The sequence below is a fragment of the Lynx canadensis genome, chromosome B4, assembly GCF_007474595.2.
Source record: "Lynx canadensis isolate LIC74 chromosome B4, mLynCan4.pri.v2, whole genome shotgun sequence".
NCBI lineage: Eukaryota > Metazoa > Chordata > Mammalia > Carnivora > Felidae > Lynx > Lynx canadensis.
Window position 1 is genome coordinate 140,756,970 of NC_044309.1, and position 15,061 is coordinate 140,772,030.

General features: G+C 66.0%; 2 protein-coding genes across 8 annotated transcripts; both read left to right on the forward strand.

The window, feature by feature from the left end:
• Positions 1 to 533: 533 nt before the first annotated feature.
• TRABD (TraB domain containing) lies at positions 534 to 10,176 on the forward strand. 7 transcript variants are annotated; one of them, XM_030320974.1, is made up of 11 exons: positions 3,837 to 4,231; positions 5,618 to 5,682; positions 5,777 to 5,845; positions 6,253 to 6,331; positions 6,761 to 6,927; positions 7,250 to 7,390; positions 7,796 to 7,906; positions 7,999 to 8,138; positions 8,379 to 8,551; positions 8,636 to 8,747; positions 8,878 to 9,055. In XM_030320974.1, the coding sequence occupies exons 3-11, from the start codon at positions 5,813 to 5,815 to the stop codon at positions 9,053 to 9,055; spliced, it is 1,134 nt and encodes a 377-aa protein (XP_030176834.1). In that variant the 5' UTR covers positions 3,837 to 4,231; positions 5,618 to 5,682; positions 5,777 to 5,812. The 7 variants fall into 7 exon arrangements, with proteins under 7 accessions (XP_030176836.1, XP_030176830.1, XP_030176831.1 ...); XM_030320976.2 differs by lacking the exons at positions 3,837 to 4,231; positions 5,618 to 5,682 and adding an exon at positions 534 to 610 and having other exon boundaries at positions 8,878 to 9,213; XM_030320970.1 differs by lacking the exons at positions 5,618 to 5,682; positions 6,253 to 6,331 and adding an exon at positions 891 to 3,077 and having other exon boundaries at positions 4,159 to 4,231; positions 8,878 to 10,176.
• A 76-nt stretch (positions 10,177 to 10,252) lies between these two features.
• On the forward strand, positions 10,253 to 13,328 carry LOC115517898 (angiopoietin-related protein 5-like). Its single transcript, XM_030320978.1, has 6 exons — positions 10,253 to 10,770; positions 10,848 to 10,875; positions 11,397 to 11,488; positions 12,231 to 12,357; positions 12,505 to 12,690; positions 12,992 to 13,328. The coding sequence occupies exons 1-6, from the start codon at positions 10,684 to 10,686 to the stop codon at positions 13,291 to 13,293; spliced, it is 822 nt and encodes a 273-aa protein (XP_030176838.1). The 5' UTR covers positions 10,253 to 10,683; the 3' UTR covers positions 13,294 to 13,328.
• The last annotated feature ends 1,733 nt before the right edge of the window (positions 13,329 to 15,061 follow it).

Genomic DNA, 15,061 nt, shown 5'->3' on the forward strand with positions numbered 1-15,061 from the left:
CAACCCACTAAGTCGAGGGATGGCCCGGTCGCCCGCGGGCGGGAGTCTCGGCACCCCCCAACCCAGGATGAGTCACGCGGGCGTGCTCCACAACCAGAGTTTTCTGCTCCTCGCATCTCACCAGGGGCTGCAAGCCTCTCCGTGGACATTACCCGTGGAAACATCATCCCTTTTCCAGACTGGGAGCTGCAGTCAGAGAATTTAAGAGTGCTCGGACACAAGCCCGGGGACTCGAACTCCTGTCTCCACCGTCACCTCCTTCCTCCTGGAACCGGAGGCGCCGGGGGCGGGGCAGGGTGGGGCGGGGCTTCTCGCGCGCGGCCCCCTGGGAAGTGTAGTCCACCGGCGCTCGCGCGCAGCCCCCTGGGAAGTGTAGTCCGCGGGTGGCTGCGCGCGGACCCCTGGGAAGTGTAGTCCACCGGCGCGAACCGGGCGCGCCGACGGAGCGGACGGGCGGCGCGTGGAACTGCGCTTCCCGGCATGCCGAGCGCCGCCCGCCCCCGTCCCCGGGCCGTCCGGCCGCCCCGCCCCCGGTCCCGGCCCCGGTCCGCCCCGTCCGGTGGGGCGACGAGCCGCATGGAGGCCGGCTGAGGAGCGCCGCCCCGCCTCGGTACGCTGCGCGGCGAGGGTCCCGGCTGACGGGCCGGGGGCGGGGGCGGGGGCCCCCCCTCGCTCTGGGCCCGGCCCAGTCAGCCCCCAGCGTGGGGCCTGGGGTCGGAAGGGTCAGCCCTGGCCCGTGAGGAGTGCGCGCGGGGCCGGGCCGGCGGCCGGGGCTCGCGGGGACAGGGGGCGGGCGGAGCAGGCTTGCGGGCTCGGGTGGGGCCCCCGGCGCGGGGGCCGCGAGCGAGAAGCGGGGGCCGCACCTCTGCGGGTGGAGACCCTGGGCTCTTCCCCAGAGCCGGTGGCCTCTGCCCGTCAGGCTGAGCGAGCGGGGCTGCCATATGGCGGGGTGGACGGCGCGGCCGAACTCCGCAGGCCTGCAGCAGTCTGCGCTCTGTTTCCGTGAAGCGGCTTTACTGAGCTGTAACTCATGTGCCACGAAGTACCGCGTAGGAGAGTCTCCGTAAAACTGTCCCAGCACAGGCAAGGCTGCCTTGGCTTCGGCATCTCAAAAACAGCCAGGAAGTCTGCTCGGAAGTCCTTGCCACCTTTGGAGATCAGGACAGCCTCGTTAGGAGAATGGGTGGTTTCCAGGTGGGAGCCTACTTACTGGCTTTGGGGTTCCCCGGAGAGGAAGATGGGCAGGCCGCCAGGCTCACTGCTTTCTTGGGCAGGCTCCCCTCTCCCTAGGTCTCTTGTCCCCTTTGCTCTCCTGCTCGCCCCCTTGCAGTGTGACTGGAAGGGAGCCTTGACCCCAGGACCACTGGGCAGTCTTGCAGGCTGGTGGTGCTCCCTACACCGCGCCCTGCAGTGGTGATCAGGGCGGGGGCCCAAGGTTGGGCGGGGTGCAGGCTCCAGCAGGGCCAGCCAGGGGAGGTGGACAAGGAGCCGTTCAGGCCTCCAGCCCAAATGCAAGTTGGCCCGTGGCCTCTACCCCAATCCCAGACTTTGCCACACTTCCATAAAGCAGGTGCTGCCAGACCCGGGGGTGTCCATTGCCAGGGGGGCCCAGGCTTAAGAAGTGGGGGTGTTGGGAAGTTCAGGGCTTTGGCCACGTCCCGCTGTCTCCCACTTGGTCATTTGAGTCTGCAGCCCGCTGGTCTGTCCGGTCTGGGACTTTTGGCTTCCTGAGCAAGCCCAGTGGGCTGGTTCGGAGATGCGGGCTTTTCTGGGAACTCCGTTTGGTGCCAGTCAGCCCTGGCCACACTGAGAAGCGGGCTGGGATCCGGGGGGCAGTTTGTGGCTTCTCAGTTTTTAGAGCGTGGAGGGGGCGGTGATGGTGTCTCAGTCTGCTCTGCAGCCGTAACAGAACCGCAGAGACGAGGCTTAAATAGCAGACTGTTTTCTCACAGCTCTGGAGGCTGGGAGTCTAAGATCAAGGTGCCGGCCGACCTGGTTGCTGCTGAGGGCTTTGCCGTCCTGGCTTGCAGACGGCTTTCCTCTCCCTGTGTGCTCACATGGCCAGCGGCCTGGTGTCTCTTCTCATAAGAGCCCTAGTACCATCATGGGGCCCCACCCTCATGACTTCGTGTAACCTTAGTCACCTCCCAGAAGTCCCACCTCCAAACACTGTCATCATGGGGATTAGGGCTTCAATACTGAACTCCGGGGGACACAATTCAGTGCATAGAGGTGGGACCCAGGAGAAGGTCGCTGCCTGGGCCGGGCAGGCAGGAACCTGTGTCACTCACACTGACCTGTCCGACGTTCTCAGCTTCCATCCTGAAATGCACACCCGGCAGGACAGTTTCCGACACTTCGTCCAATGCAGAACCGCTTAACCCGCTACTCTGATTTGTGTCTCAGGGCTCACAGCGCGGGTGGGACCCTGACGGAGGCGGGGCTTTCCTGTCCTTTGAGCAGGCCCTTCGCTGGAGTCCTGGACAAGATGGGTCCCAAAGCTGTTGGGGATTCCCGCTGCTTTGGAGTCTGACTTCCTGGAAGCGTGCGGGTGATTGTGCTGCTGTCCTGTGTGTGCAGGACTATAATTTCTAGAGCCAGATAGTGGTGTGGCCCTTTCCAGAGAAGGAGACAGTTGGGGAAAACTCACGTTTCAGTGTCTTCCGAACCAGATTGCTGGCTCTTTTCCTGCCCCGACAGGAGTAAGTGCACAGAGGTCTGGAGGTCACGGGCTGAAGTGAAGACTGAGTGTGGTACCTGTCTCGCAGCCAGGAGAGGGCCTAGTGTGTGCAGACAGATGGGACGGCTGGGTGACTGCTCTGAGCACCTCGATCCTAGAGGCAGGAGCAGAGTCCTCGCGGGCTGAAGGGTCCAGCCCGGGGCCTCGCCGCACCACGTCACTGGCCTTGCTGGTCTGAGGTCTGGCCCTGCAGCCTGGTCGCTGGCATCTGGCCACAGGTCGTCTCCATGGACAGTCCTGCTTGGCAGCGACAGCCGGTCGGAGGGGGATGAGGAGGCTCTTCCTGCTTCGTGCCAGGGTCACAGGCGCCCAGCATCGGTGGCTGTGGCCCGGCCAGGTAGCAGGGCCACGTGCTGGAGCGTGGATTCAGGAGGGGGCACGGGTATCTCCCCTGGAGGGTGTCAGCCAGGGGTCTCCTGGTCCCCGCAGCATGCGGTGGTGGAGGGAGCTGTTAGGACCTGTAGATCCGGACAGCGTGTGGCGGGAAACCAGGAGGCACGTGGACGCCCCACAGCAGCTACCTGCGGGTGCAGGGAGTGGAGGCTGAGCCCAGAGGTCTGCGGGAGGCGGGAGGCACTTTGCTGCCCTCCTGGCAGCTGGGAGAGGCTCAGGCCTCAGCTGTAAATATTTGAAACTGCATATGGGGGTGGGGGGCGGTTAAGCCATTGAAATGACATCCTACAAGGGTATTGCCAGGGGACCCCGCCCCCGCAGCGGAGGGAAACCAGGGTATCGGAAGGTGTGTGGAGGCGACAGCCTCAGACAAAGAGGCTTCTCAGAATCTCAGACTCTTGGTGTTGAAGGAGCCTCGGTGGCCTTCCTGCCTGACTAGGCCAGGCGCCCACCTCTGGGGAGCAGCTGCAGGAGGGGACCCGGGTGCTGCGCCACAGTGGGGGGCCGAGCCATTGCCGACTCAAGGCCTGTCTGCCACCCCCGGCCTGTAGGCTGCAGGACCTGGAAGGGCCTCCCCAGAAAGGTGCCCCTGGCCCGCGCAGAGTGGGGCCTGCCTGTCCCCTGTGGGCACAGAGGGTCGTCTGGCCAGAGGGAGGGGGAGGGAGGGAGGGAGGATGCGCCCTGGACCTGCACCCTAGACCTGTAGCCACCACACCGTGGGAGGGAGGGCTGAGGCACCACAGTGACCTCCGTGGTGACCTCCCGCTTGCGTGTTCTTACAGGAGCCTTCCTGCCAGGGCACAGGATGTTTTCTTAAAAAGTTTTTCTAGTACCTTGGCAGCCGGGTGCTGCTCGGGAGAACTGTTTGCTTTTTTGCATGGAGCCTGACAAAGGGCCATCGTCCCGGCTGCCCTGCTGGGCCGGCTCTGGGGCCTGGGGGTTGGGGGGGCGGGGTGGCGGGAGCTCCAGTGACCGCTCAGCCCCACCCCTCCAGCTCCAGGCTCCGCTTCCTGTTTGCATTTCAGTTGGCACCTTGCATGGTGGAGCGCTTTCCTTCTGTGAAGCAGGAAGAGGGGCTTTGGGGATCCTGGACAGGAGGTACTGGGGGAGGGGTGCTTAGGAGGCCAGGCCCTCCTCCCCTCCGCAGCCACCCCTTTCTGCTGGCCCGGAGAGGCCGGGGCCCAACTGTGTCCTCCAGCCCTAAGCCAGTTCCTCTTCCAGAAACTGGGCCATCCTCTAGAGGGGCCGCCCCCTCCCACCCTTGGTCAGCCCCGGGGCACGTGAGAGTGTTGGTTAAACTGGGAGGGAGCCCTGCCCTGCCCCAGACTGCCTGCACGGGGTGGGGGGGGGGGCTGCCTGCACGGGGGTGCGCGGTGAGCCACCGGTGGTCATGGCCTGGGTGAACCCTGTCTGCTCCCTGCTGCTGCGTGACCACAGGCCTGAGGGACAGGAACCTGGCCCGGCGTCGCACTGGCCTTATCATTTGCCCTTCCTTCTTGTGAAAGTTTGAGAGAAGTGTGCAGCCCCAGGAAAACGGGTGAGGCGAGGGTCCGTGGCGCCCTGGGGCAGCCGCACCCCGTTCCCCCAGCACTGCCCAGAGGCACGTGTAACACTCACGGGCTGGGTGGTCTTGAGAACCCAGCCACCGTACCGCGGCCCAACTTCAGACAGGTCGGGGTGGTTCCCTAATCCCACAGTCTGCACGAGGTCCCTGGTCAGACTCCTCGGGGGGCCTGGTCGTTTCGAGCTGCGCTCAGAGGTGGCCCGGAGGCAGCAGCAGACCCTGGCTTGAGTTTCCGCGGCGTCTCGGGGAAGCACGGGTGAAACCCGCGTTGGCGATGCTGCTGTCTCGCGCCTGGCAACCAGAACCACACGTCCCGGTACAGGCCTCGGGCCCCTCACTCCCCTTGGCCCCGGAGGTCCGGATGGTCCGCTGTCCTTTGTCCTGGTGACAAAGCCCTTTCCAGGAAGTGCGCCTGCTGTGCCCACATGACTGTCCCCCCCCCCCCAAGCTCCTGGCTCCTTCTGAGGGGGGCGGCTGGAGAGCCTTGCTCCTTCCCGCTTCCGCGATGCTGACACTCACACTGTGGCTCCCGACGGGGCAGCGGCCGTCGCGCTGAGTCTGAGTTCCAGAGACGCCTGGGTGACTCCGCTGAAGGCGTTCAGCACCAACTTGATACTCAGACTCACGTCTTCTGCTGGGTTTTCTCACCTGCGGGAGTTTGGCGCAGTGTGTTTTGTTCCAGAGCCGGAAAGGGAACGTCCCGGTCTGCCTGACTGCCCCTCAGGGCTGGTCCCTGAGCTCCAATGCCTTGCTCTCTGTGGGGTAAACGGGAGATGGGGGTGACAGGTCTGCTCGGCAGAGGACCCCCAGTTCACTGGCGGGGGCAAAGCCAGGCCTCTCCAGCTCTGTTCTTAGCCCCGTGGTGCAGGGTTTGTATGCCGCTCACAGCCAGACTCTCATACCTGCTGTGCCGGCCACAGGGACCCTGGACCCCGGCCGTCCGTAGCTGGTGACTGACAGGCGTCAATCTGGAAGGGCAGAGGCGGTAATGCCACCCACGGATCTTTCAGATCAGACTGAGCCCCGTGGTGCCCTGAGCCCCGTGCGCAGGTGAAAACGTGCTTCCTGTATTTCCTCAGGTATCCCTCACCAGTGCCAGGAACTGCCTCCCAGCCATGGAGGGGGAGGAGGAGCGGTCACCTCAGGAGGTCAGAGCCTGGGCTGGATGCTGGGCGGGGGGTAGGGGGGCGGCTGCTTCCTGAACGACCTCGAGCTCGGGGTCTGGCCAGCTGCTCAGCAGAGTGTGGGCTCCCCCTCAGTGTGGTCGCCTGGGGTCACCGTGGCTGCTTCTATGCATAGAGGAGCATTACGTGGCTTTTGGAGGGTGGGGGGTGGGTTCTGGGTCAGCCAGGGGGACCCGGGGGCAGGGAGCCCTGGGGGTGGGCCGTATCCAAGGAAATGATCACAGAGATTTCATCCCGGGGAGCACACAGAGTTGACAGAGCAGCAGCCCCTGAGTTCTTGATGGGCCCGCTGGGGACAGGTGGGTGCCAAGTGTCCCGCAGCCCCCAGGGAGGGTGGTGCCCTGACTCAGACACTCCTGTTCCCTCTGCAGGCTGACACGGAGCCCGTTGTCCCAGTGGGGTCTTCCGAGGTGGTGCCCAGGGTGCTTTCCGGAGAGCCCCAGAACCTGTGTGCGTGCTCCCTGACACCATTCAGTGCTGGGGGGCCGGTGGGGGTGGGCAGCTCCTGGCCAGGCGGGGCTTGGGCTGAGTTTGTGGTGAATGGGGGCCCCAGCCAGCCCCAGGTTGTTGGGTGGGAGGCTGAGTGCTTCCGAGCTGCCCCGGGGACCTCGGCCCTGCATGGTCACGGCCATCCCCGTCCTGGCTCCCTCGGTGCCTGGGTGATTCTCATCGTGGAGACTGCAGACCTCGCCAAGGCCCAGGCCCCTTTTCACAGGGAAGGTCTACTCCGACGGCACCGTGCCGGTCGCGTGCGCTGTAGTGAGCAGTGCTGAGTGTGGGTGGCGGCCCGTCGAGGCCGGGGGAGCCCCGTGGAGAGAGCTGCTCAGGAAGGGGGGCCCCGGTGCGCACGGCACCCCAGCTGGCCTGCTGTCCTTGCAGCCGACGCCGACGCTCTGTCCCTGCTCCTGGAGATGAAGCTGAGGAGGCGGCGGGAACGGCCCAGCCTGCCGCGCACCGTGACCGAGCTGGTGGCCGAGGACGGGAGCAGGGTGTACGTGGTGGGCACAGCCCACTTCAGCGATGACAGCAAGAGGGACGTCGTGAAGGTGAGGGCCCGCCACACCGGGCTGGCCTTGGGCCGAGCGGCCCCTTCCCGTGAGCCCCCGCTTCCTCCTCCGCGACGCCAGCGCCCCTCAGAAGGGAGGTTTCTGATGCCGGGGAAGCCTCGCAGCCTGGGCGCTTTCCTGTTTAGCGATCGGCGAACTTTTTGTAGCTTCTCGGTCGCTTCCAGAAACGAGTTGTGGCCACAGCAGCCGAGGCGGCCCCTGGGGCCGGGCCTCCCGGTCGGCTCCAGGGCGGCCTCCGCCTGCGGGGCCGGGGCCGGGCCGGGAGCAGGGCCCCGGGGCTGAGCCGGCATGTCCGTTGCAGACCATCCGGGAGGTGCAGCCTGACGTGGTGGTGGTGGAGCTGTGCCAGTACCGCGTGTCCATGCTCAAGATGGACGAGAGCACGCTGCTCCAGGAGGCCAAGGAGATCAGCCTGGAGAAGCTGCAGCAGGCCGTGAGGCAGGTGCGGCGCCGGGCGGCCTTCCGGGCAGCAGGGCGGTGCCCCGCCCACCCTGGCCGGAGGCAGGAGAGGGGCTCCCCTTCACCGGGTTTCGGACGAGGGAGGACAGGCGGGTGGTGCTTCGGGGCGAGGGCCGGACGGGGACCCCGGGGTTCGCCGAGCGGGTCCTGGGGCACGGGGGGTGGCCGCGGAGTGCGCTCCAGCCTGCCCGCCGGCTCCGCGTGCCGCTCCCCCACGCTGACGTGTGCCCCTCGGGGACACGGGCGGGGGCGGCTGGAGGGAAGTGGGGCCTCAGCATCCGCCGTGGCTGTGGCCGCCTGCCCGAGGCCCTTGCTCAGCCCCACGACGTAGGCTAGGCCTGTGCTCTGTGCCCACGCGGCCGTTGACCCTCGGTCCCCTCCCCTGCAGAACGGGGTCATGTCTGGACTCATGCAGATGCTGCTGCTGAAGGTGTCGGCCCACATCACCGAGCAGCTGGGCATGGCCCCTGGCGGCGAGTTCAGGGAGGCCTTCAAGGAGGTGGGCCGGGGTCCGGCCGGGCCGGGGGCTCAGGGCACGGGAGCCGCCCCGGGGCTCAGGCTTCCCCAACCAACACCCAGCCCCTGCCCCAGGCCAGCAAGGTGCCTTTCTGCAAGTTCCACCTGGGCGACCGGCCCATCCCCGTCACCTTCAAGAGGGCCATCGCCGCACTGTCCTTCTGGCAGAAAGTCAAGCTGGCCTGGGGCCTGTGCTTCCTGTCAGACCCCATCAGGTAGGGCCCCTCGGCCTCCGGCAGGCAGCCCCACCCAGGAAGCGGGGCCCAGCCCCCGCCGCGTGGCACGTTCCCCCTTGTTCTCGGGCTGAGCCTCCTCAAACAGGGCCTTCCCGCTCCTTCCTTCCGCCGTGATCCCAAACAAAGAGGGTACCGAGGTCCCTGCCCTGGGTCAACAGCGCCGGCCTCCCGCCGGCCGCCCCGTGCCCGCGAGGCTGGCAGCGTGCCCTCTGCCCCCAGCAAGGACGACGTGGAGCGCTGCAAGCAGAAGGACCTGCTGGAGCAGATGATGGCCGAGATGGTCGGCGCGTTCCCCGACCTGCACCGCACCATCGTCTCTGAGCGCGACGTTTACCTGACCTACATGCTGCGGCAGGCCGCCCGGCGCCTGGAGCTGCCCCGCTCCTCTGACGGTGACGGCGACGGCCGGCCCCGGGCGGGGGCTCCCCAGGCGCCGTGCCCGCCGGGCGGGGGCTGATGCTTCCCTTTCCCCACAGCCGAGCCCAGGAAGTGTGTCCCCTCGGTGGTGGTGGGTGTCGTGGGCATGGGCCACGTGCCGGGCATCGAGAAGAACTGGACCACCGACCTCAACATCCAGGAGATCATGACGTGAGTGCCGCCCACGTGCGCCTTGCAGTCCCTGAGCACAGAGCCCGGCGGGGTCGCGGCCAGGCTGGGCTGGGGGCTGGGGGGCAGCGTGCGCCCCCCAGCCAGGCCCAGCCCGCCCTCCCTTCCCCAGCGTCCCCCCGCCGTCCATCTCCGGCAGAGTGTCCCGGCTGGCCGTGAAGGCCGCCTTCTTGGGCCTGCTGGGCTACGGCCTTTACTGGATGGGGCGCCGCGCCACCAGCCTGGTCCTGTCACTGCCTGTCGCTCAGTACTGTCTGCAGAGGGCGTCCGCGGCCCGGCCGCGCAAATAGGAAGGACCAACGCGTGGCGGCTCCCGTGTCACCGCTGAGGGGCGCTGGGGCTGGCCCCCCCCCAACGAGGAGCGGCTGGGTGCCACCCCCTGTGGGGGTCCAGGCCCGGCCACGCCTCTCCTCCCCCAACCCGCCCAAATAAAGAAATATTTAACTGCTCTGAGCTCAGGCTTCCCAGCAGCCCCCTCCCCACCCTCATCCCCGGCCCTGCAGGGACCGCTCTTGGGGTTCATGGGCATCAGGACGCGCTGGTGGAGGAGGGGCCAAAGGTGCACACTGCCCCACCCCCATCCCCGGCCCCCAGGTGAAGGGGCGTGGTGGGCATGGCCAGCCATCCCCTACCTCACTGTGCCTTCTCACGCGCTGGCAGCAGGAGCCCTGGCCCGGGAGCGAGTCCCAGTGGGTTCTGGGCCACCGGGTTCCTGGCCGGCATGTTTGGGAAGGGCCAGGTCACCCCACGCAGCTCTGTCGTGGCTCCTGGGAGCGTCCCTCCCGCCTGGGCAGCTTGGCCACGCTCGGTCGCGGCGGGCGCACACCAGCTCTGCCTGCAGACGGTGTGTGGTTTTGGTTTTTAAAAATGTCTGAAGTTTTTTTACTCAGGTAATTTTAACTTAAGAGAAAAACTGAAGCAAATGTCAGAAAATACTAGCCTTAAACCTGGTTGGGACAAAGAGAACGTGTGCGTGGGGGGACCTCGATCCCGAGAGGGTGAGCCCGTGGGAGAAAGGTCAGCCTCCGCAGGGGGGTGCCAGGCCCGCCTCTGGCTGGGGGCTTCTGGGGCTGCAGCCCTCGGACGGGAGCCTTCCTCGGCCCCAACCTCAGTGGACAGCGGGCGCGTGTCCGCTGTGGGGCGGGACAGACGGAGACCCGAGGTTGGGCCGAGCCCACGCGGGGCTCCCACCCCGGGCACCTCCCTGCGGCCACGCTCCGCGGGTCATGTGTCTGTGACACGGCCTCTGTGCAGCCCACCCGGGCCCCGGGGCCACGCTTGATTGTGTTTGTGTTGACTCGATGTCTGACAAAACCAGGTGAAACCCACGGCCGTGAACGGGGCCGCACCGTGTTTTCCTGTCATACATGTACTCATTCCTGAGAAATGGAAATAAAGTCTAATTTTGGAAGCTCCTGTTTTGTGAAGTGTGTAGAAATGAGCGCAAGCGGCAGGGAGGAGGTGACGGGTGGCAGCAGGGGTGACCGGCCTGGGCCTAGTGGTCTGGAGAACTTCCTGCCGCCAACACCTGCCTCTCAGCACTAGATCTAGGCCCTGGGGCCCCCGGCACCTGCCTGTCCCAAGTGCGGACCCTGGCCCAGCGAGGACACCAGCCAAGGGGAAGTGTGCTCAGGGACAGGCAGTAGTCCCTGCCCCTCACCTCCCTGGTCCACACCCTCAGGCTTCCCGCCCTACTCAAACCTCCCCCAACCCCGGCGCGGGGGCGGGGGTGGGGGGGGTGGGGGGAGGCGGGGCGAGCCCAGCGCCCGAACAAAAGGTGCCGGGACCAGTGGCTCAGATCTGCCCTGAAGGACCACAGTGAGCACCCAGGGTGGTGTGGGCCGTCCGTGGGCGTGAAGGGAGGCTGGTAGGGCTGCGGGCTGGGCTCTCCCCCACCAGGGCTGCACCCTCCGGAAGCATGGCTGCCCGCCCCATACTGGGTCTTGCTGCTATCCTCTGCCTCTCTGTGCCCCAGGCCGGCTCCATGGTGCGGCATCGACAGCCGGTAAGAGTGGTCATCGGGCCGGTGGGTCTCGCCGGGCTACCAAGACCGCCCCCGACCAATGTCCTCTCTCTCCACAGGTCCAGGTGGTGCTGCTGGAACCCCAAGGTCGGGATGGGGTGGGGGGGGGCGTCAGGTCTGGGCAGCCTCTGGCCTGTCACCCACGGACCCTGCCCTGGCAGGCCTCACACCCCATGAGGACCGGGCTGGGTCCCTGCCCCAGACGGCCTGGGAGGAGGGCAGACAAGGACCAGGCCCCACTGTGTTCCTGTGTTAGGAGGGGCCCGCTGGGCTCAGGGCAGCCCTCCCGCCACTGCCAGGCCAGGGGGAGGAAGGTGGGGGAACCGTGAGGGACCTTCCCAGGGCAGCAGGTGAAGGGGAGAGGTTCTGTCTGGGGGCCACGGGAAGAGTTGAGGGTCTGGCTGAGGGGTGCGGCCCGGCCAATTTGCAGAGCCCAAGGAACAGCCACTCCCAGAGAAGAGGCCTGAGGCAGGCGAGGCCCAAACTCGGGAGACTGCCCGTCTGCCAGATTGTCCCAGGGCCTCTGCAGGAGGAGGGCTCCGGTTCTGGTCACTGGGGGACCACGGCCCCCTCCCAGGCCTGAGCCCTCCTGGCCGCGTCTCCCACAGGGAGGGACTGCTCTCAGATCTGGGTGGAGAAGCCCAGAGCCCCCAGCGGTGTGTACACCATCCAGCCAGAGGGAGCCAGCGCCCCCTTCCAGGTGAGCAGCCCTCAGCGGGGTGAGGGTCCAGGAGATCCTCCGTATGACTTGCTTGGGCAAAAACAAGAGAAGTTACTTGTTCAAGTAACAGGGAAGGACCGGCCGGACCGGGTGGAGTCTGTCCTCAGACACAGCTGGGCACGGAGATGTTCACGGACTTTGCCGGGGGGGTTTATTTTATTTTATTTTTTAGTGCTTATCTTGAGGGAGAGAAAGAGAGATTGAGAGTATGTATGCGCATGAGTGGGGAGGAGCAGGAGAGGGAGAGAATGCGGAGCAGGGTCTGCACTGTCAGCACAGAGCCCGATCCGGGGCTTGGACTCTCGAACTGTGAGATCATGACCTGAGCCAAGATCAAGAGTCAGACACTTAACTGAGCCACCCAGGCGCCCCACAGACGTTGTTTTATAGTCAGGAAAGGTTGGGAGAAACCCAGCTTGCGCCTGTGAAGGCACGAACAAGGAGAGATTCCAGGATCCGACGTTAGGTGAAAAAACAAAGCCACAGAGCAGGTGCAAACGGACATGAAAGTGGGCGGCCTTCCCGAGGCCTGGGGCGCTGCCGTGGATCCTCGCCCTGCTTCTGAGAATGTGGCTTCGTCACGATGCGAGTTTACGGGACACGGACAAGCAGGAGAAGTTTCGGTTTTCAAACAGAAAGCGTTTGGGGGGGCACAGACAGGACAGGGGCAGCCTACGTGGGTCCAGCCAGGCACTGCCTGCCACGTGCAGTCCTTCCCCAGGCTCTGTGCGACATGCGAGAGGACGGTGGCTGGACGGTGATTCAGAGCCGGGACCGGGGCAGGCGGAGGCGTCTGGACTTTGAGAGATGCTGGCAGGAGTACAAACAGGGCTTCGGAGACTTGACGGGTAGGAGGGCCGTGTGCCTGTGGGCACAGGGGCGTGCACCCCGAGGCTGGTGTCTGGGGGTCACCGGGCACACAGGGCAGAGACGATAGGAGGAGGCCGGGGGTGGCCGTCACGCGGCAGCCTCAGCCTGGGTGCCCACCCCTGCAGGTGACCACTGGCTGGGGCTGCAGCACATCTCTGACCTGACTTCCCAGCCGGGCCTGCGCTCAGAGCTCACGGTGGACCTTCTGGATGCGGACAACCACACGCTTCAGGCCCACTATGACAACTTCCACGTGGACGGGGAGGACCTGTTTTACCGACTGACCCTTGGCCTGTACTCTGGGAACGCAGGTGAGTGCTTGGGAGGTAAGGGGGCCTCGTGCCTGCCCCCCGCCCACACGCACAAGTGTCCTGCTTTGTCCACTGGACTCTCCAGGCTGGGGGGAGGGGTAGTCTTGCCACGGGGCCAGGGTGGGTAGGGAAGGTTGGGTCCCTGGAGACCCTGGCTTTCCGGCCCACATCTGTCAGCCTCAATGCTCCGGGCGAGGCTGTCGCTCCCCAAGCGTCTGCCCTGCGGTCTCAGACGCCGAGGCAGCCAGAGCGCGGGCCGGAAGGGCAGCCGGCCCGCCACCCACGCCACCACGCTGTGCAGGGGACGCGTTCCGGGGCTTGGGCCGCACGGATGACCAAGAGGGCTGTGGCTTCAGCACGCTGGACCGCGACCGCGACCACTGCTCACCCTGCACGGACGGCACCCGGCCCTTCACCAGCTGCAGCCGCGATCGCTCGGGCGCCGGCTGGTGGTACAGCGACTGCGGCCAAGCTGACCTCAACGGGCCGTGGCCGGAGCGCGGAGGGGCCGCCTCGGGCATGCGCTGGGCCACCGGCAACCACCGGCCCGCCCTGCGCGCCAGCGTGCTGCGCGTGCGCACCACTGCTTCCCACAAGGCCTAGGCCCCTCGGTGGCCGAGCCTCATTAAACGTTCAAGCCCTGCCGTCTGCTGTGTCTTCCTCGGGATGGGGATAGGGGAGGCGCCGAGCTCAGCTCCTGCCCAGCCTGGCTGCCCAGACCCAGCGCTGCCCACCCAGGACACCTGTCCGTGCCCCTGGGGAAATCCACGAAGCCCAACCTTGAGGCCAGAAGCAAGGTCACCAGGTCTGGGAGGGCACTGCCCGTCCCTGCTGACCTGCTGGAACGCTTGACACCCACCCGATGCCCCCACTGGCTGTGACCTCTGTGAGGGCAGCCAGCGGGACACAGCCTGGTGCTTTTGAGCCTTCAAGAACCCGATCCCACCAGATCCCAAAGCGTGGGCAAGACAGTGGGGTCAGGGGGCAAAGAGATGAGTCAGAAGGGCCTGGGACCTGGGGAAGACGAGATGGGCTCGGGCCAGGTTCCCTAGGCAGTTAGGAAGGAGACGGGACGGGGCACTGTGCCAGCAGGCCCAGATGGGGAGGAAAGTGTCAGACTGCAGGAGACTCTGGGCACTGAGCATCTATGAGGGCCTAAACTCACTGTCCCCCACACGGATGAGGACTCAGCTGGAGGGGGGTTGAGGGGGTCTCCCAATGCCACTCAGCTGGCAGGGGCAGAGACGGTTCACACGAGGTCTGGGAAACCCACGTTGTGGCCCCAGGAGAAAGTTCCAGAGGTGGCTCCTTGAACTTAAGTGTAGAATCCAGCCAGGAGGGAGCTTGTATGTTTGTCCAGCTTCTGGTCTCCGGTTCCAGTATGGGGCCGGGAGTGGGGCGGGGGACACTGGCAAACCCTTCCAAGGGCCACCCACTCCATGCAGGCATCAAGGGGTCTTTTCAAGGCTCCTCTGAACTGAACACCTGAGTTATTCAGCAACAGTGACCCTGAGGGGGTCTTTGGGGGTGGGCGGCAGACCCTTCAAAGACTCTGCCCTCCGGCGGCGGCACGGGTGAGGAGAGAGACAGAAGAAACAGGAAAATAAGGGATTCAGGTCGTTTCAGGGAAGTGCTACGCAAGGAAAAACACAGGGTGCCAGGCGGCACTTAAGGAGCAGCGTGGCGCCGGGTGGGCATGGAATCCAGAACTGCTGTGAGGAATCCTGCTCCGAGCAGAGGAAGAGCGGGAGCAAAGGCGCTCCTGCACCGGAGAGGCTCCAGGCCAGAGTCTCGCCCAATCTCAGCTTTGGCTTTGCCCTGGGGCTCTTCCCGGGCGGTCCCCACCGACCTTCCTGGACAAACATCCTCTTTCCCTCCTGTCCCGGTGCCCGGCGCAGCTAGAGGACGATCCGGAGACAGACCCTCGGCACAGAGCGGGGCCGGGGCTGACCTTGGCTTCACCCTGGCGGTCTACTAGGGACGTCGCTCAGCACGGTCACCCCACTCGGAGCACTCAGTCCCTACTGTCCGGTGTTTCCCGGGTCGGACCTCCAGGGACCTGCCGGCTCCTCACGCAGAGCAGCCATTCTAGACGGCCCCGCTCCCCCGCTCCCCGGTCCGCTCTAGCGGACCAGACCCCGGCGCGCTAGTCCTTTTCCCGGCCCATCCCCACGCCCGCCACTCCGCGGCCGCGGGGCGGAACCGCAGGAGCGGACAGGCGTACACTGCAACCAATCAGAGACCGGCCTTCGCGGGCGCGGCCCGCGCGGGCGCAGTAGTAAACACTAATCCCCCAGTGATTGGGTGGCGGGGCACGCGGGGCCGGGACTTCCTGTCGGGGCAGAGGGACTTCCGCCGCAGCGGCCCCGCG